At 39.9% G+C, this 21,440-nt stretch overlaps 1 protein-coding gene across 20 annotated transcripts in view; it reads left to right on the forward strand.

The window, feature by feature from the left end:
- The window catches only part of Ehbp1 (EH domain binding protein 1), a 305,768-nt gene that overhangs the window by 56,481 nt on the left and 227,847 nt on the right, over positions 1-21,440 (forward strand). For all 20 annotated transcript variants that reach the window (XM_031338017.1, XM_031338018.1, XM_031338016.1 and 17 more), the window contains one exon: positions 19,201-19,258. In XM_031338017.1, coding sequence (XP_031193877.1) covers positions 19,201-19,258 — 58 coding nt within the window. The remainder of the gene's footprint in view (positions 1-19,200; positions 19,259-21,440) is intronic.

Here is a 21,440-nt window from a genome sequence, read left to right on the forward strand (position 1 = left end):
GTGTAATGGAGCGCATGATAACTATTATGGCCTATTAGCCTAACAACTTCGGGGAACATTCAGTTCTGTGGATGCAGAAAGCACATTCATTTCCTGGCAGTGTGGACTTGAGCCTTCCCGCCCGATGCCCAGAACAGGGGTGTTCTCTGTGCTTTAGGCTAGAGTTCTTTTGTGTGTGTGTGTGTGGGGGGGGCAGGGTGTGTGTGTGTGATGAAACACACTGAAGGAATTGAACAGGTCTAACTTAGTATGTGTTCAGTAAGTTACCCATTGATATTTCTGTCCACTCTGATGGGCAGAGGTACAGAAAGCAAGAAGACTGAAAATGTAGCCTGAGCATTAAGAGTCTAGAGAGACCAAGCAGTAAACCAGGGAACCTGGAGTGCTGGGCTGGAACGAGGCTTTTTGATGATGATGTGTTGGTGCGTGCTTGGGAAGAGGAAGTACATATTTTTGCTTCTGGAGAAAAATCAATTCATACAGCTTTATAATTCTTTAGTTAGTAATCATTTCAAGTAAGTGTGTGGCTAAGTACATGAACTTAATTCTGTATGAGTAATTTGTCTTTGTTGTGCATGTGTCCTCTAGCAGGGACACACTCCCCATCCTCCCTCCCTTCTCTCCTCTGTCTCTTCTCCCACTCCCTCTCCAGAGCTTTAAGCAAAGAGTGCGCTCCTGCTGAGCTCTAGACTAGCCTAGATCTAGTTCTTTACTGTAGTGTCTTAAATTTTTAAAAAAAATTATGTATGTATATGTGCATGTATGTGCCTGAGGTTAGAGGCATCCCCTAGAGCTGGAGTTACAAGTGGCTGTGAGCTGCCTGGTGTGAAGATGGGGAATCAAACTCAGGTCCTCTGCAGGAACAGTACTTGTTCTTTACCACTGAGCCATCTCATCATCTCACAAAAAACATTTTTGAAATATTTTCTTCTATCATAATTTTTAAAAAAGGAGCCAGGGAGTAAATTGTATCTTTTTTGGAGTAAATTGTATCTTTTTTGTAGTAACTGTCTTATGTTGTAATATAATGTATTAAATCTTGGTTTGCTTAATTTTTAAAAGTTGGTTTTAAAAAGATTATGGGATTAAGTGAAAAAATTCTATTCATAGGGTTTAGTTTGGCCTTAGTTTTGCAATTAAAATGCTCTGAGGACTAATACTTGACATTTCCAGAAATGTACTATTGATGTATCAGATGTGATCTAATTCTGTAGGACATTTCAACAAAAGAGTCACTCAAGTAGTTCACTGTATGATTTAAAAATAGTCCAGTGTTCTAAGGGAAAGCTGGCCCAAACATTTTGAACTAAATGCTCAACAAGGACACTGGTATTCTGCTTTAGGATTATTGCATAATGTTGTAAAAGAAGTTGAGCTGAGGTTGAAGCTCAGGCAGTTGAGCACTGTGGACCCCTGCTCTGTTCTTTACCTCAGTATGATACTGAGGAAGCTGGGCTAATAGGCACTGGAAGGTTGCCTTTTGTCCGTTTGACTTACTGAAAACTTCAACATTTTTATTAAATCTTGTATTGCTATTTTAAAACACTTTTAAATTTAAAAGCGTATAAAATTGACCTTGATTCGAAGATACTGTAAAAGTCCATGCCCTGCATATGTCCATGTTTGTCAGCTTGAGAATTTAAAGTAGCTGTGCTGCCTAACTTAGAGCCATAGAGAGCAGAGCTGAGTGACGTCTCAGTGCAGGAGAGCAGGTACTGTTAGCCCCTGGAGAGAAATCCACTGGACACTAGATTTAGCAGAGTTTATGGGCAAAAGAGAAACACATTGGCTTAGGTACTGGTTTTTTCTTTAAAACTTAACCTAAAGAGGGTTTTTATTATGACCCCCCTCCCCCATACCCCCAAACCCTAGGAAAAACAAAATAACATGTAACTGGGTATAGTGGCAAAAACATTTTGGAGAGATGCCAGGTGTGGGCGGCATAGTGAGACCCCAAGTGGAAGTGAAAAAGAAGAAAGCCATAGAATTACTGTTGAGTTGGTAATATTTCTGTCAGCTTTTAATTAATTTTTTTTTTTTTTTGGTTTTTTGAGACAGGGTTTCTCTGTATAGCCCTGGCTGTCCTGGAACTCACTCTGTAGACCAGGCTGGCCTCGAACTCAGAAATCCACCTGCCTCTGCCTCCCAAGTGCTGGGATTAAAGGCGTGCGCCACCACCTCCCGGCATTTAATGAAATTTTTAAAGACAATATGGTTGACACACTGAGTTTTCTCTCATCTGGTTTAAACCAAGAGTATGACTTGGAAAATCTAGAATAATCATTATTTACTAGAAATCTAGTTCTACGCTATCTGTACAGGAGAAAATAATCTTTAAACTAAACAAACTTTCAACTTTAGTTCTTCGTTTTATTAGTCCACACTTGATCACTCATTAGCCACACACAGTAAGGGTCTGCATATGGTCCAGTTAGTGTAACTGAAGCCTTTCTGTCATCGATGGCTGTCCTAAGAGTCCAAGTCACTGAAGTACCTTGCAGACAGGGTAAGTTCCCTGCCCCTTATATCAGGGAGAGTGCTGTAATTCTGTGTTTCTCAGGATTCCAAATTGCCAATGAGCATGAAATTGAGTTTTACATTTCCTGCATTTTATTCTTTCTCCAGCTCTTTGCTCCAGGATCGCTTTGGCAGACCCTGGGTGACACCTCCTGTTGCTACTCCAGAATTAAGGGTCAGAATTGTCCCTGCTATGGTTCAGCTAATTGGTGATTTTTTTTATTTAAAAAAAATGTGAGATTCAGTACATTTTAGCTTTGCTATCAGTACACCTGTCAGAATTAATATAAGCATTTGATCAGGTCCATGGATTGATTTAAAGACTGGTTTTAGTTACTCTCTTCCATATAAGCAGAGGTTGTTGAGAAATTGCTAAGGGTGAGATTTTCGCTCACTTAGGTTGAGAATTTGCCAAGCTCTACAGTGTTGCTGTACTTCCAGGTGCAGCTGGACTGTGCCTGGATCTGCCCTCTGCCTTTTGCCTTTTTCTTTCTCCTTGGAAGTATAATATGTGCAGTTTGGTTTCGCTGTGGTGTCAGCCCCTAGGAGCATTGCACTGAACTCATAGGGCGTACCGAAGAAATACTTAAAAATGTGCCCCACAGAAGCTTGAGCAAGTCCAGCGTGTGAATGTGTGCAGTGCATGCCTGAGTAGGTTCTTTCTTAGTGTTGTGTGTTTGGGATCACACAACAAACACAAGTTATTGACTTGGTGGCAAATGTCTTTACCTGCTGACCCACAGGTTCAGCTTTAATGTTAATTTGCTGCACTCCTTTCAACAACTCTACATTTTTGCAGTGTGGGATTGTGAAAAAAAAGCAGGTATTGTGAAAATCTGTGGGGAACAGGATACAAGGGAGGTTGTGGCCAATCTGATGACTGGGTTTCAGAAGTTGTCCATTGCCATACAGGAAGAACCCACAAACCACAAGAAACTCAAGGAAAAGGAAGACCAAAATGTGGACATTTCATTCTTTCTTAATAGGGGGAACAAAATACCCAAGGAAGGAGTTGCAGAGACTAACTATGGAGTAGAGACTGAAGGAAGGACAAGTCAGCCTGATATAGCTATCTCCTGAGAGGCTCTGACAGTACCTGACTAATACAGATGTAGAGGCTCACAGCCATCCATTGAACTGAGTACAGGGTCCCCAATGAAGGAGTTAGAGAAAGGACCAAAGGAGCTGAAGGGTTTGCAGCCCTCTAAGTTGAACAACAATATGAACTAACTAGTACCCTCAGAGCTCCCAGGGACTCAACCACCAACCAAGGAGTATAATGGTAGGACTGATTGTTCTGGCAGCATGTGTATAGTAGAAGATTGCAAAGTCGATCATCAATGGGAGGAGAGGTCCTTGGTCCTGTGAAGGTTCTGTGCCCCGGTGTAGGGGAATGCCAGGGCCAATAAGTGGGAGAGGGTGGGGTGGCAAGCATGGGAAGGGGGGAAGCAACAGGGGTTTGTTCTTGTTGTTTTTGTTTGTTTGTTTGTTCCTGGGAGGGGAAACTGGGAAAAGAAAAATAATATGACATGTAAATAAAGAAAATATCTAATTAAAAAAAGAAAAAAAAGAAGTTGTCCATTGCCAATGTGAGTGAGCTTTTGGGACCATTATCCTTCTTAGGTGGTTTGGGCCTGACTATGTATAGTAAGCGGAGTGGCTCATTGTTTGTTTTGGCTTAGGGACTGGGGAATTTATGAAGAAATTGTCCCAGAAAGCCAGAAGCTTTGAGAGCCTCTGCAGTAGGTGCCAATGTGTCCTTTATGCTTCCTGTATCCCTCTGGTCTGTCGTCTGTAGTTAGCCTTCTAGACACTGGCTTCTGTCCCCAGTTACAGGATTTCCCTGCTGTAAGGTTAGCCATTTTCCTTTCCATACAATAGTCGCTAAAAACTGGTCACTAAATCCCATGTGTACTAAGGAGAGGAATTTTGTTCCATTTATTTGAAGTATAAAAGTGTGAACATGTCCAATCCACCACAGAACTAATGAAATTCTGGAGGTGTGTACTTATCCCATTCTCTAGTTTAAATATCCCGTGCCTCTAGTTAAAATTTATCAATAAACTCAGCCAAGAACAGTTATTAGGGGGTTAGCACTTATGTAGTGGGATTGATTTAATTTATGGACCTAATTTTGAGTCCTCAATTATTCCAGTAATTCTGTTTAGAAAGAAAAGTATTGTTGTTGTTTTGTTTCTAAGACCAGTCTAGAAACCTGTCTAGGGTTATATGTGTTGTTGTTTTAATCTCTTAGAATTCTTCAGACCTTGCCTGGTTTTATATGTTATTTCTGCTTAGATTCAGGCTTTAAGTTCTTGGTTAGCATCCCTGAGTGATGTATGTGTGTTAGAAGTCACATGACTGAGCAGGTATCACTGATGTTCACTTCTATAACTTGGTTAAATGTTGTCTGCCAAGCTTCTGCATGTGAGGCTCTTGTTTGCACTTCTGTGCAAACAATGTACATGTCTTACTTCTGATGAACCCTTTTTTCAGCTAGTCTCAGAATCTGTGCTTTTCTTTAACTTGAAGCACAGGTAGGTTTGTTTGTTATTTAGTGAGAACTTCTCTTCTAAAAGGTTTATCCCCCTAGTTCCTGTTAACTGTAAGTTTTGGTTTTTTGTTTTTGTTTTTAAGGAGTTCTTTGCTAAGATGAGCAAGTTTTCCTTTATTCCTGGCTGTCCGAGAGTTCTGATCATGAAGGGTATTGGATTTTGTCAAACACTTTTTCTGTATGTAATGACACAGTTACTACTTTTCTTCTTAGTTTGATGGCCTTATATATTATAGTAAGTGATTTTTTTTCTTGTTTTGAGACAGGTTCTATGTTATAGCCAAGCTGGCCTGAAATCACTATATTGTCTAGTCTAGCTCCCAGCTTAGACAGTTTTTCTGTCTCAGCCTCCTGCATGCTGTGGTTATATGTGTGTGCTACTGTGCCAGGCTCCACAATAATTGCTGAATATAGAACTAGCCTCACACATGTAGAACACATTCCACTTGGTTATGGTATGTGTGTTTGTTCAAATTTGGAGTAAGTTAAAGTGAGTGTGGAGTATTCGTATGCATTCTTCACCTAGTCTCCTTTGCCACCATGTATGTAGTCATACATTATCATGGTGCGTTGTCAAAATGAAACAGTTGCTGGCACCTTTCCCCTAGCTGGCCTCCAGACTTTACTCAGTTCCACCAGTGTTTTGATTGGTGTCCTTCGTCTGTCCAGGCTCTGACTCTTACTTGTTTTCCTGATTGTTTTGTCTTATCTTTTAAAGATTAATTTGGCCCTGTGTGTGCAGTTTGAATTATTGTCATTGATACAAAGAGTGGGTCTATAGTTTGAAATCCATCTCTGTTCCTCAGTCTTTAGACCTCATAATTTATTCATCTGTTTATTGTTTCTTTTGAGACAGGTTTCTCTCTGTGGCTCTGGCTGTCCTGGAACTCAAGAGATTCACCTGCCTCTGTCTCCTGAGTGCTAGGACAAAGGTGTGCGCCATCACTGCACAGCTGAAATGAACTACGTTTATAGACAGGAATTGACATGCAGAGACAGTAGGCGGCATTACCCAGTCAGAGTACTCAGCATGCTTTGCTGTTAGATGTCCTGTAATGCGTCTCTTTCACTAAAGATCTTTAATTTAAATGTATAATTTAGGATTAGTTTGCCATGTTTTAAAAACTTTTGAGAAGTTATGTCCCTATGTTGGACAGTACCCTGACATTCTTATTTTGCACAGAAACTTAAATGTATTTCAGACGGTGGGATTGAGAGCCTTGAAATGATCTTAAAAATAATGTGTCTTTTTGGCAAGACATGGATTATTTAAACATGCAGAAATACTTTCTGAATCATCAGCTTTTTAGGAATTTCAAATATATTAGGAATGGTAATTATGTGACTATGATACTCATGTGTCAGGATGGGTCCTGAAGGTTATTTGTATCTTCCATTCTTTGTAAAATAATTTTGGTTTTTAAATTTCTAAGCCTTCTGTGATAGTATAATTAAGTTTCCTTTTTTATTCTTTTAATAAAAACAATTCCAAGAAGGCTGGAAAGGAGAAAAGGAAGAATATGCGCTTGTAACTAATTGCTGGGGAAGGCTTAACATTTAGCACAGTGAATTTGGATCCTACATTTGATCCTTTCATGTGTATTTTATTTCTTCTTACCTTTGACTGTAAACTTTTCAGAGAATGATTTTACTGATTGGTCATGTGCTTCTGTGGCGAGCAGACAAGTAAGGTTCCTTTATGCACTGCTTGTAGTAAAATAACTTACTTAAATAAATTACTTAGTTTAGCATTTCCTAAAGGAAAGGAACAAGGGCTTCAACAATTAATTTCTAGGAATAAAGGAGAAGAATTTTATTATATTTTCTCATTTCCTATGGTGTTTACTATTGTACTAACAGAATAGATACAATAGTTATTAGACATGAATATGTTGCTTTCTACTGAGTTCAACTTTTGAAGGGCTAATTTTCAGCTGACAGAAGAGTAGAAGATAATTGGATGAAATAAGTAGCAACTATAGAAATGGTAGCTTGTTGATGAAGTACTTGGTAGGTAATTTTGACATTCTCTTAACATGAAAGGAGCCTTATGTTTAATGTATTACTCAGGCTGGGAGAAAATAATCCAGTTATAAGCATTGTCAGCATTGTGTGTGCAGTGGGGGTCAAAGAGCCCCCCAAGACTCCACCTGGCTCACTAACTGTCGCGATCTGCTCTACTACATTCTTATCACGGTCAGTTGTCCTGGATTCCACAGTACTTCCTGCAGAGTTGAAGAGCAGTAGGGGCTGGCTTGCCTTGTTCCTAGTTTTATCTGTTGAGTATGATGCTTGTGCATGTATGCATGCTTCTCTCTGTGTGTATGTGCATCTGTGTGTGTGTGTGTGTAATCAAATCAAGTTTCTCTATATACTGAGTTAGCTGTGAATTTGTTTTTTTTATAATCATATAATAGGTGTTAGATTTTGTTTGCATTTTTGTCTTATGTGTATGAGTGTTTTGCCCTTAGGTGTGTCTGTGCACGGTCTGTGTGCAATACCCAAGAGGCTAGAAGAGGGCACTGGATTCCCTGGAGCTGGTGTTATAGATGGTTGTTAGCGGCCATGTATGTGCTTGGAATCAATCCCGGATTCTCTAGAAGAGTGCCTGGCCCCCTCTTTGGCCTTGTCTGTTTTACTTTAACTGAGCATTGTGGTGGTTCTCTTTCCTCCTTTACCTTAGCAGCTGTTTGTCATTTTTCAGGATCTAGAGTTAGCGGTGTACAGTGCCAGTTAATCCAAGACCACTTTCATATATTTCATAGGTAGTCTGAGAACTTGAGAATAAAATAAAATATTAATTCTTCTCTGCTATTCCTCTTATCATTGCTGCCAGGCATTTTACATATGTCCAAGTCCATATGAACATATGTATGTATCACATATCACAAAAGCAGATGTATCACAAAAGCAGATGTAATTAAGTACATTGTTTTCAATAAGCTCACCTGTTAAACCAATTAAGAATAAAAGTTTCTATTTTGCCTTCATCTTTTTTCTTTTTGTAAATTTTGGTTTCAAATGTGTGCTATTCTACTTTCCTTGAACATACCTTGATAGCCAGTGATCCAGCTTTAAACAAAAAACTTCTCAAATTTTGTTTGAGAAAGTTTTTACTTCTTTCATTTTATTTTTCCCTTCTAAGCAAGGAAAGATTTACATAAGCTTAGGGCTTCTGTTTCAATCCAAGGTTGGCTGGATTTGTTACTTTAAACTTGAGGTGAGGCAGGGCAACACAGACAGATCCTTCCTTGGTAGAGAAAGTTGTTCATCTTATGGCTTCCAGGCTACATTGTGGAGACAAGCTGTGTGTCCAACCCCCCTCTCCACTTTGTGTGTGTGTGTGTGTGTGTTTATGGTCATGAATGTCTGTATGTGTACAATGTGTGCGTGTATAGAGGCCACAAGTTGGTATTAGTTGATGTCTTTTTTCTCTTTCAAGTTTTTTGAAATTGTATCAGCATTATCATAAAGATGATTATGTTAGGCATACACACATGAAAATGAAGGTACTGAATTAGAACACACAGAATAAATACTTAGAAACTGTATGGATATACAAGCAATTGATTGTGTATTGAAGATAAAAAGAAAATTAATTTAAATGCTCATGAACTGTCATCAAAAGTAGAGGAATGTCCTGAGACATCTGTTGCTTCTCCACCTTATTTTTTGAGGCAGAGGATCTTAGTGGACCTGGCACTTGGTGACTTGGCTAGATTGTGTGGTGGGCATCAGCCTGTCCTGCCTCCCTAGGGCTGGAGTTACACGTGTGCATAGCCCTGCTTGGCTTTTTATGGTTTCACTGAGCTTGGACTCATGGATTACATGACAAGCACTCGACTAACTGAACCATCCCCCACTCCTGTTCTCTCTTTCTGTTTGCTTTTGTCTCCTAGCCCATGAGATGAAACAAGCCTCATCCCCGACAGCCTTTACCCCCTCATGTAATACCCTCACACACAAACATTGGGAGTGTGACTTAAAGTGTCCGGGTGTCCATCAGTTGACTGGACAGTCAAGAGAAGTCTAACCCTCACTGACGTGACATCCACACATATCTCCTTCAGGCGTCCAAATAAGGACGGTAATGGAATCACACTTCTACTTCACCCAGTGTAACTTGTGCACATCTGAGTGCACGGATTCCTTCCCCACAGTCTAAACAGTTAATTTAACAGCATCATGTAAAAGTCCAAGTCCCCACTCCCCACTGAGAGTCAAGGCAAATTCTTAGATGTTAACCCATATAAAATAAAAGAGACAATTCTGTACCACAAGACATCATATGGTGGTAAGACAAGCATGAGCATTCACACTTCAGAAGGCAGGAATACAGCATAGGAATGACAGATAGGATCAAAACAATACCTATACCTAGCAGGGGAAACATTGGGCTCTGTAGCTCTGCCTAGCGTAAGGTGGCATGATGCAGGTTTAGGTAGTCCTGCCCCTATACTTTCCTCACTGTAGCCCATGTGACCTTTCCTTGGGGCCGGCTCTGCTTCTGCCTGTAGCTCTTCTTGGTCTTGTGTTATGGCATCTCCAGTGTCCTTAGGTCTTGAAATGTCACTTCCACTCTTGCAGTTTCTAATATTACTCTCAGGCTGCCTCCAGGGAATACAGTCCTACTAATCCCACATTGTCTGGCCTCTTAGACTTTCCTCTCAGCCTGGTAGAAACATCCATGACCCCAAGGTTTGCAATCTCCATGTCTGTAAAGTAGTGCCAGGTGGAGGATGCCAAGGGCTGCTTCCAGGGCCAGTGGGGTAGTGGGCCTAAGGCTACACTGACCTGAGTGCCTGAGTTAATGATGAGATGAATCCAGGGAATAGTGTACTAGGTGGCCCTGTGTCAGTAGAGTGCCAGTGGCTCGCTCTTCTCTCAAGGGAAACTCTTTCAACTGAGCTTTCCCTTTCATACTCATGAACCTGTGATGGGTGTGGCCTGGCCAATTCTGAAATTTTGTTTTCCCTCTGGGACCTCCAGTACCCTGGTCTAGTTGGAATGTTTTTTAGCTAGGTCTCTGGCACAAGTGACATCTGGGGACCTTTTATTCTCTGATGTATTAGAGGTCAGTCAGATATTTTACCTTTTGGATTTATTACTTTTTAAAAAATCTTTTGAAAAACAAATCTTATTTCATTGTAGTTCCAAAAGTTTTCCATATCATCGTTTTCAACTTTTTGTTTTATGCTTTCTTAGTTAAAAAAATAACAATTTTTAGAATGTTTTCTTCTGTATTAAACATTGCTCTTATTTTTTATATGTGTGCATGCTCCCTGTGTACAAGCATGGAGGTCAGAGGTCAGTGTTGGATGCCTTCATGTATTGCTCCTCAGCTTATTTTTTTGAGGCAAGGTCTCTCACTGAGCAAAGAGCTCACCAGTCGGCTAGGTAGACTGCCAGGGTGTCCTTAGGCTCCTCCTGTCTCTGCCTCCTGGTGTTGGGGTCACAGAGCTGTACCATGTACCTGGCATTTTATGTGGGTCCCATGCTGTGTGGCAAGCCTTTGCCTGTAGTACCATCTCTACAACTCCTCCTTTGAATTTTCCATGCCTGCAATGTCATTTCCATTGGTTTCAGGTTCATCCAGCTCCCATTTTCTCTCCTTTTCTTCCTCTCTTGTTTCCTTTTACCAGCATTTTGTCTTTTATATTGGGTTTTTTCTAGGCGACACGAGGCTGTTCATATCAAAGATGGAGACAGGTAAGCATATGCATGGAGAAGCTGGTGGCTTGCCCTCCTCTGTGAGAGGATGCTGTCTTCCTTCTTTTCCTCCCCCTCCTTTCTTTCCCCTTCTCTTTGTGTTCCCCACTCTTGCTCTCTTTACACACACTATCATTTTATAGTATAAATGATTTATAGATTTCTTTTTTGTGTATGTATGTATATCTGTATGGATGTATTGTGTACATGCGTGCGCTCATGTAGACATCCTTGCTTGTTCTTCCTCAGTCACTCTCTATCTAGTTTTTCTAATATAAAGGTATTTCTGAGCTAAGAAGCACAATAATGAGTCATTACTGTGTATGTATGAAATACAAATTTCCAAAAATACTCTTGCTTTTTCTATTGTTTTAAAGTACTGCCCACAGCAATTCCTTTAGCGTTTTATATACTCTCTGTTTCCTGTGCCTGTTGGAAGAAGTCTCTCATGCCATCAACACAAATATTAGGATTCTCATGTGTTATCTGAACATATTTTTATGTTGTTCCTGTGGGGCTCTTATTTCACGAGTCAGAAGCCCTTGGGGGCCTAGCTGGTACGAGCAGAAGTGGGTGAGCTGCAATTTAAACTCAGATCTGCTTGTCTTTACGTGACCCCGGTTTTTATCTTATTGTTTCTCTGCTTTCTCTCAAGGAACACTTTTTGAATACTCTTCCTCTCAGGGAAATCTCTTGAGAACCTTAAAGTCACAATCAGGACAGAGAGATTAAAGCATCAGTTACAGAGCAGAGGAGTAAATTGTATGATGTTTTTGAAGGGTGTGGTCAGATTGATACAGTGTTGTTTGTACTTGCATCTGTTTCAGGGAATCAGGCACATAGCCCCAGAATACTGGTTTTTGTGTTAGTGACATGTGAGATTCATCCCCACAAGACCAGGAAGTGAGCAGTAAGAAATATGCTAAATGAAATGAAATGTTCCACGTGGTTCTGCTAGTAACAATAAGCTGTTACTGTTTGGGAGATGTGTATTTCACACACACAGCAATGCCTCATGCTGATTCTCTCTTTCTAAGTGCTTTATGTTACTGAATGGTGTGTTGTGATGGCTTGTCAAAAATGACTTCCACTCACAGAGGCCAAACTTATTTCTTCCGTGTGAGTGTGCTCCTGGCCCTAAACACTGGTGTAAGTTCTAGAGAAAAGGCCAGCCAGAGAGCATGTATTTCATCAGTTCAATATTTTTAGCCACTCAAAGATACTTTTAAAAACAAAATGATACAAAATGTAATTTTAAAAACGAATTTTAAAAGCACAATTTTATCTGTGACAAAGATCTTTTACACTTTTCATATTAGGACTGCCGTTCATATAGAATGGAAGTATACTTGTATGCTTGTTTATATAACGTGATTTGTATCTATATTTTATTCTGTTGAATTATTATAGTTGCTAAATTGCTTGTGAAGGAAGCATAAAGCAAGTGTAATTAACTAGATGCGCGTGAGACATTAGACGGAGGCAGATGTACCTACTCAAGGATAAAAACTGTCACTGGAGAAATAGGGAAGTCAGAGTGTCCATGGCCCTGTTGTCTCAGTGTTCTGCACCCCACCATGAGATGTTCCGGTCCAGCTGAGGGCCGTTTCCACAGAGGAGGCTTGCAGACTGAAGTGTCTGTGACATTAAGTCCGTTAGTCATCAATTAAGCAGTTCCTGGATTCTGTAAGAGGAATGTGTACTTTTCACTTCTAAAGGCTTCTTATTTTTAAATAGCCCAGAGGTTTAAATGTAACTTTGAGTTCTTTATCTTTGGAAACATTGATTTCATATTAGTGAAAAGATTAGGTTACATTTTGGTCTTGGTACTTTGAAATGTAATCTCCCACAAGGTAACAACTATCCTATTGCTAGAGTAGGTTGTGGAGGGGTATGTGCTTTGGGGAGTTTTCTGAAATGTTGATACATTACTGTAGTGCATATACCCCGAAATACAATAGCCTAACCTAATAAAAATTTACTCTAAAAATGATTTTTAACTGTGTGTATGTGTTCTGTACACATGAGTGCAGCTACCCATGTTGACTAGAGGCTTTGGATCCTTCTAGAGATGGAGTAACAGACAGTGTGAGCCATCTGATGTGGGTGCTGAGAATTGGACTGAAGTTCTCTGGAGCCATCTTTATAACTGGAAATTTATTGTCTATTAGCTTCTCAGAGTAGAGAGATCATCTGTGGTCAGCTGGCCTTCGTGTGAATATTGAGGGTCCCATACACCATTGCTCTCTGCTAAAAGGTGCTAGAGTCAAGTAGACTCTAGTTCAAACATTTTCTGTTCACTGTGCTCCACAAGCCACTCCTTTACTTATGGAGCTGTCTCAATGCCAGCTCTGTAAGGTGCTGGAGGTGAGGATACGTGGATGGTTAAGGCGTCTTCGGTACCTCACAGGGTCGGCACTGTGTGTTAGTCATAAGTCAGGGATCTGCTGCCATTTCTGTGATACTGTTAATGTTTGTTAGCTAAATCTAGAGTATGAGTGACTACCCTGCCTGCAGCTCTCACTTCTCTAACTCTAGAGTGTGAGTGACTACCCTGCCTGCAGCTCTCACTTCTCTAAGTCTAGAGTGTGACTACCCTGTCTGCAGTTCTCACTTCTCTTACATCAGCAGCTGTTTAGTGCTGTGTAATGTTATGAGTCACTGAAGCACCGCATTTAGGAGCAGCTTCAGTTTGCGTCTAGCCCCTTTACATTTGCTAGCATTAGGTAATAGCCTCAGTGAAACTAAGAAATATCTCTAAGGTCTGTGGTGCCAGACCTAGGAAAAGCAAGTGTGCTACCCCAGTCTAGGATTCCGTTCTCTGGACTGTACCATATGTGAAGGGGGAAAGGCAGTCTTGAGTTCCTCTGGATCATACCATCTGGGGAGTGGCTTCTTTTATCGTTGTGTGTCTCCTAGGCTCAAACAAAAGTGTTTCCTTTATATTTTTTTTCCTCTTAGATACTGAGCTCTGGCAAAGTGAGAATTTTAATTGACATTGAGGAGAATATAGGATCTGAAGCACTTCCGTGCTATTTGGGTCCACCCAGCCTCTCTGGACTACTGTAGGAAGGGCCCAGGAATAGAGTGGCTTCAGAAGGGAAGGATGCTAGGGGTCAAGTTGAGGTCAAGTAAGCGCTGCTTAAAAACTTTTCTTAGACTTTGGAAATACTGAGTTAACTGAAGACAGAATTGCTACTCTTTCACCTATAGTCTGTTGACTTAGAAAACAAAATTCAGTCTGAAGACTCTTTAGACTCAATAAATTTTAAAAATCAAGTTCATTTTTCTCCTCTCTTAATTCTAAACTTACAAATGTTGTAACTCATTGTATGTATTTATGCCACTCCCAGAATAACATAATATAAATAGTATAAATCTAATTTCAATATAATATAAATAAATAGTAGCAGGTACAGGAAAGTATATTTCTTTTTTTTTTGCCTTCTCTAAGAAATTTTAATATAAAAGTGCTTTATCAGCTAATTCCCTTTCTCTTCAACTACTTCTATTTCTGTTTTCATGACTCTTTGTGTGTGTGTGTGTGTGTATGTCTCTGTGTGTTGTGAGTTTCATTAGGTTTATTTTCAGGAGCATAGACGAGAGTTTATTCATGGGAATATGGGTTCCTTAGAGTGTCTGTACCACTGAAGAACACGTCTCTCTCTCCCTCGGAAACTGCACATAAAGCAAGAGTGAGGGGTGATCCCTGTGGCCCCTCCTCTTCCTTGGCAGACCCAATCTTGTGCAGATGATCACAGCGGCTGTATGTTCCAGAGTACCACAAGCTATGGCATGTTCTGAACTCAGCGTCCTGAACTGCTTCCCCCAATTTCCTCTGGTTCTTAATATTCTTCCCAACCTTTCTTCCAACCTGTTTGTCCCCTGAGCCTAGGAGACGGTGATAAAAATGTCTTGTTTATGGCTGTGCATTGAGCATTCATTTGTTCTCAGTACTGTGTACTCATTGTAGAAAAAATAGAACAGTTTATTTCCTATTTATTATCAATATTTGGTACCTCATTGACAGATATTTGCTCTTGGGGGTCTCACTTAGTATATAGCACAGAAAAAAACCTGAAATCTGCATTAGCACAAATCCTAAGCATTGCCACATGCTTATGAATGACTTTGGAAGATACTTTTAATTGCTGCGTAATTTTCTAAGCAGACGTACTGTGATTAGTCACTTATCTGTCATTATAAATTGTAGTTTTTACAAATTCTTAATCAAATAGTCTGCATTGTTGGACAGGTTCTTCCTCTTTTTTTTTAAGTGTGTCCTTCCTGAGATATTTAGGAGCACACACCTTTCTGTGGAAGACCCCTTTTCTTTGTGTGTCCCCAACACTGGGCCTCCACTGGGCAGTTGGCTTTCATTACCTCACACTGGCTTGTAAACTCAGCTGGTGGTCAGCTTGTCTTCTCTCGCCTCTGAATCTCTTGTTCCACCTAGCACAATATGAATATTTAAAATATTAATTGCAGTCAGGCAGTTGCATTGTTGTTGGTACACTTTTTATTGAGAATCACTTACTTTTGATCATTCCTCTTGATAATGTAAAACTAGATTCATCTCTACTAGACATGTTTTTAGTATGTGTCTGTTATGTGGCACTAAGGATCAAACATAGGGCCTCACACATACATACTCTCCAACTAACTTACGTCCACAACGCTTAGTGAAGATATCTACATTGTTCATGGGATTTGAATCAGAAAAAACGTTTAACTGTCTCTGGAGGCATTTTCAAGTATGTCACATCTGTTTACATCCTTGGAACAGGTGCATACAGGTTAGAGGACTGCGTTAAAAGTCTTTATTTCCCGGAAGCATTAAAATGGGTGGAGTGTGGGAGGGTTGTCAGAGTCCAGCCAGGAGAGAGAAAGTGCAAGTCAGACGGTAGTGCAGGGCATCGTGGCTGGTGGAGAGACTCTCTTGTCACAGTTGCTGGTGGTTTAAGCCATGAGCTGTGGAGATTGTTTACCACCGTCTGTGGTAGCTGGTGGGTCTTTGCTGTCACTATTGGAATCACCTGTGGAATTTAAAAAATCCTACACTCTAGACCCATGAAATCAGATTCTTCAAGGCTGGAAGGTAAGCATAAGAATATTTAAAAGGTTTTCCTGGAGGTTTTAATGTGTAGCCAAGGTAAACATCCTTGTGAAGTTCACATAAGCTGCAGCGAAGGCACATTACTTTGCTGCTGGCTTTGGTTAGATCTTATCCATTATAAGTAACCATTTGATATTCTTGGATGCAACTTGGGTTCATTCTTTTCAGTAATGAATGTTCATTGGGCCTTATCCTTGTACTAGGTTTTTATTAGTTGCTAGTAACAGATGTAAAGTTGATCAGTTAGTGTGGTCTGGTAGGGGAGATAGAAATAATGATATTATATCACATACAAAGTATGTAAATAGAGGCATGGCTTGGGTATTTACTGGGAACATAGTAGGGAAATTAACTCTGCCTGAAGTTTGGTGTGTGTGTGTGTGTGTGTGTGTTGACATTGCATGTGAGAGTGGAGGTGTTAAGGTGAAATCAAAAAATGCTCAAAAAACCACAAAGAAGGCCACAAAATAAGAGTATATCAGGTAGGAAAGGGCGGGGGAGATAGAGGCAGGGCTTCCCCTTAACATCTGAAGATGTTAAGAAGGTGTGGCATGCTTATGAGGTAGGTAGAGTTATGCTAGAGGCTAAGTCAGACTTCCTGGCAGGCTGCTTTATCAATTGAAGACTGATTGTTATCTTGCATGACTAGAGGCCAAAGGGACAGATATGTATATAGGGTCTCAGTGTGTCATCTTAAAACTGCAGCTGCTCAGGGGAGACGAAGCAGGGGAGTTCTGCTTGGCCTCAAACTAACTCTGGCAATCTGTTCTAATCTTCTGGCTCCTTCTCATTCTCTGGCTCCTTCTGTCTTTACCTGTGTCTAGCCTGTTCTCTCTCTGCAACCTGTCTCTCTCCAACTGTCCTGGTAACACTGTTCCTGCCTCTTTCTCTGTGCTGCTCTCTCTGAAATAGCCTCTTTCCTGTCTCTTCTCCTGAGAGCTGGGCAGATCCTATTCTGTCAAATCTTTCTCTGATTCACCACTTTGTCTGTCACTCAATTAGACATTACTTTCATACAGGGGTGCTTCCTTCTACAAACTAACTGTATCTTCATTGTTTGGGATTAAAGGTGTATACTAGGGGCATTTCTGTGTTCCAGCCAGGGGGATTAAAGGCATGTGCTGAGGCTGAGCCACACTACAACTAGAAACAGGTTTTTTCAGTAAACAATACAATCTCAGGGTTTATACTGTGATCAAATATCCCGCAGCAGGGGACAGAGGAAGGGAGAGGAGGGTATTGTGTTTTTGTTTTTAATTTCAGGTTATTGTATGTTGTCTGTTGGTGCTGAGACTCAGATTAGTGCTGTTTGATAGAAATTGTCATCCCCACTACCTGGTCACTGTTCCCAGGGTCTCACTCTGGAGCATTTCATAATTGAACTACCATCAGATTCATCGTATATTTGAATAAGTCTTTATGCAAACAGTTTTCATTATTTCACCTTTGTGTGTGTGTGTGTGTGTGTGTGTGTGTGTGTGTGTGTGTGTGTGTATTACGTTCAGATTCTGTCCCACAGAAAGAACACCTGTTAGCATTCATCTTATTTTTTTTACTTCTGCAGATCTTACCTCTTTACATTGTAAATACATTATCTTTGTGTATGTGTAAACATTTACACATTTTTTACGTGTGTGTGTGTGTGTGTGTGTGTCTGTGTGTGTGTGTATTTTGTGTGCACTTGTATCACTTCTCTGCTTCTCTTGTGTGGATTTGGATATTGAGCACAGGTGGTCCGGCTTGGCAGCAGCTGCCTTCTCCTGCTGGTCCTAAATGGAGCTTCAGTGATGGTTTGACTAGACAGAAACTCTCGGGGAGCAGCTGCCTTCCTTGTGCAATTGCAGATCTGGGACTGTTGTTGTTAATGTGAAGTTTAATTACTTCTGCCAATTTAATTACTCATTTGTCAGTGACTTTACTTTCTCTCTTTATTCTTCTATGATTTTTCTATATTTCTGCCTCTCTGCAGTTTAGTTTTAATGTATGTAGTTGCAGGTTTATTTGTAGTTACCTTGTTTGTACATAACTTTTTCCTAGTAATGAGGATTTACCAGGTCTTCGCACATGCTAGGCAAATGCTCTAGGCTCTTCTCACTTTTTCTTTTGAACTGGAGTCCTGCCGGCCAGGGCTGGTTTTGATCTACTGATCTTGTATCATGGTCTCAGGAGCACCTAGCATTGTAGGCTTGTGCCACCAAGCCTGGCATGGGAAGCATTTTAACTAAGTTTTTTAAAAAATGAAAATGTAAGTAAGATAGCTGATAATCATATTCTTCTTATTTTCTACGAACATGAAGGAAAACCTTGTTGCAGTGGCTAAAGATGTATCATTTTATTTGACTTTTCACTAACAGACAATAAGGAAGAGTGTTCTGTGGTCTCGGAGGGTCTCAGTTACAGGCTGGGCTCTGTCAGACTTTTGCTCAGTTATTTATCTTTGGCAGGTTTTTGTTTTTTTTTTTTTTAAATAAGATTGTAAGATACAGGTAATACTTTGTACTGTGCAAATTTTTTAGCACAGCATTGCTTTGTGAGGGTAATTAGGTGGTTATGAAAACATTTGAGCTATACACTGTAAGCATTGTTTGGAAGATGCAGAGTCATGTCACCCACAATGCTTTTCGAATGTTTCTTTCTCTAAGTTAAAAGTGATAATGTGTAAGAAATGAGGCATTGTGGGAGGGCACAGATGTGGGCTTTTTAAAGCTGTGGTCAGTTTTAACTATTGCATTTCACTTGGTTTGTCACGCAGATTGATTTGGTATTACTTTTAAAGAAAAGTCTCTAGAGGAAATACTAGTTATTTCAATGAGATCATATCTGAATTTAGCATTTACTGTATTTAGGAGTAGAACTGAAGCGTAACTGCTTTACGGAATCTAAAGTAGTAGACATTTTGCGTCTGCGTGTGGAGTGTATTCATGTCTTATGTACATGTGCTCGCTCACTTGTGTGCTTGTGTGGGAAGCAGAGGCTGGTTTCTGCCGTCTTTATCACTGGCTATCTTAGTTTTTACACAGGCTTCTCACGGAACCTGCACTCATCATTTTGGCTAGGCTGGCTGGTAGCTCCTGGAATCCTCCTGTCTCTGCCCTTAGCTGGGGTTCCAGGATACGCTGCCATATCCAGCTTTTACCTCAGTGCTGGGGATGGGAATCAGGTTATTGTGCTTGTGTGGAAAGCTTTTCACCTGTGGAGTTATCCTGGACACTTTTGTCCTTTTAAAGGTACTGAAACTAAACTTTAATAATTTGATTTAAGATTAATTATATTTAATTTCTTTCTTTGTTTCTTAATTTAATAGGCAACCAGATAAACTGGTGGTTGTTTGGACAAGAAGAAGCCGAAGGAAGTCTTCCAAGGTTAGTCTGCTCCGAACAGTCACCACTTACAAATTTGTCCCCAGGATTAATTTGTTCAGATTCTAAGAGGAAGCGCTCAGCATTCTTAAGGAGTGGCCAACTTTCTGAGTTCAGTGCTGGATTGCAGGAGAGGGCAAGTTGACTTTTCGAAGATTTTGATTTGTTTGTCTTTGTACTGATAGTATCGAACATGGAGACTAGAACAGAATTTTAAACATCCTGTTCTGTAGACAGTTATATTTTTGTAAGCATACATACAGCTGTATGCATATTTATTAGAGGTTAGTTTTTTTTCCCTATAGATAGACTGCTATTAAGAAAAGTTTGTTAGATGATAATTGAAATTTTAAAAACTTACTAAAAGTACCTTTTGAAGGTAGTTTTGTTTGTTTTTGAGACAGGGCCTCATTTTGTATTTTAGGCTGACTTAGAATTTGTGATCTTCCCTTTTGTGCCTCCTAGGGGCTGGGATTACAAGTGTGTGCCATTATATCTGGCCTCCAGTTTTATTTGTATTAAGCTAAAACTTAAGCGTTCAAAATTAATCAAACCTTACTTATTCAAGACACCATGACCATGGCAACTCTATGAAAGAAAGCATTTAAATTGGGGCTTGCTTGCAGTTTCAGAAGTTTAGTCCATTATTATCATCATGACCGGGAGCCTGTTGGCAAGGACATAGTGCTGGAGGAAGAGATAAAAGACACTGGAGCTGGGCTTGGCCTTTTGAAACCTCAAAGCACCCCAGCCCCGCATTAATGCACTTCTCCAACAAGGCTAGGCTTCCCAATCCCACCCTGAGCTGCTCCCTGATGACTCAGCATTCAAGTATGTAAGCCTGTGGGGCCATACTTATTCAGACCACCACAGTTTATATATGTAATAAATATGATGTATATACCAATACTTGTATAACTAGTACTCCTGTCAAAGTGTAGATTGCTGTCAGCATAACATTTCTGTGTCTTTTCCAGGCAATTAGTTTCCAACCCTCAGAGGCCAGCACTATTTTGATTTTCCTGTCAATAAAGACTAATTTTACCTATTTTTGAATTTCATGCAAAAATGTTACAGTAGTATTTTTGTATAGCACTCTATAGCTTTGATAGTATCCTATATAGTTTTTATATAGTGTAACACTGTTTTATGCATGGTTTTCTTTGCTCAGCATCATATTTTTGCGGTGTTCATGCTTTGTTTTCTTTTGTAGTTTATTGCTTTATTGCTGAATAGTATTCCATTCTGTGAATATACTACAAGTTAGTTAATTTCTCAGCCCCTGAGTGTGCAGTCTTTTTTTCACTTCTGTCAGTGTTAACTGCTGGAATCATTGCTCAAGTAGGTAAAGAGTGATAGGGAAGACACCTGACTGCAGCCTTTGGCCTCCTTACATGTGTGCACACACAACACACATACATATACATGTACACATGTGTGCACAAGAAATTGCCAAACACTCCTGCCAGCAATATAGGAATTGAAGCTGATTCATGTCGTGAATCAGTATTTTCTTCAAAACACATATCTGTGGTTTGGGGACATTATAATTTGAATACTGTCTTATTTACATGTGAGAAGGAGTTCTAAGAATGGACACAGTACTTCTCATTGCATCTACAACTTTTGTGGAATTAACCAGAATAAAGTTGTTCTTTAAGTGTAATAGAGGGGTGTGACTGTATCTGTAGTCTTTAGAGTAGACACTGTAAGCACTTTAGTTCATTTGGCAGTTAGCTAGCAATTATTCTATAAGAGTTATGAAATACAATAAATATAATGAAATACTCTAGGTTTTAGGTCAGTTCAGAATATACTCATCTTTGATGTTAAATAAACTATTTAATGGAATGTTACAATTGAAGGACTTTTTATGAAAGGAAGATTCTTATATGGTATCAGATCCTGTCTGAGTCTAGGTAATGAGATATAAACTTGAGGCTGCAGGTTAATTTTCTTAGAAGCTAGCTAGTGTACTCTAGAAGAAATGACTTTTTATTCTATTTATTTCTTAGTTTTAATGTTCTTCGAGATCCTCCTTTATACAATCAGCTCTCTGTATTTAGGAGTTACGCAGTCTGGTCTTTGTGAAACCTGTCTCAAAAAAGCACCAGTCTTGAACATTTCTAAAACTACCCTCATGATTCCCTAAATAGTATAGTAGAAAACAAGTACTTACACAGCC

The sequence above is a fragment of the Mastomys coucha genome, unplaced genomic scaffold (assembly GCF_008632895.1).
Source record: "Mastomys coucha isolate ucsf_1 unplaced genomic scaffold, UCSF_Mcou_1 pScaffold22, whole genome shotgun sequence".
NCBI classification, from domain to species: domain Eukaryota; kingdom Metazoa; phylum Chordata; class Mammalia; order Rodentia; family Muridae; genus Mastomys; species Mastomys coucha.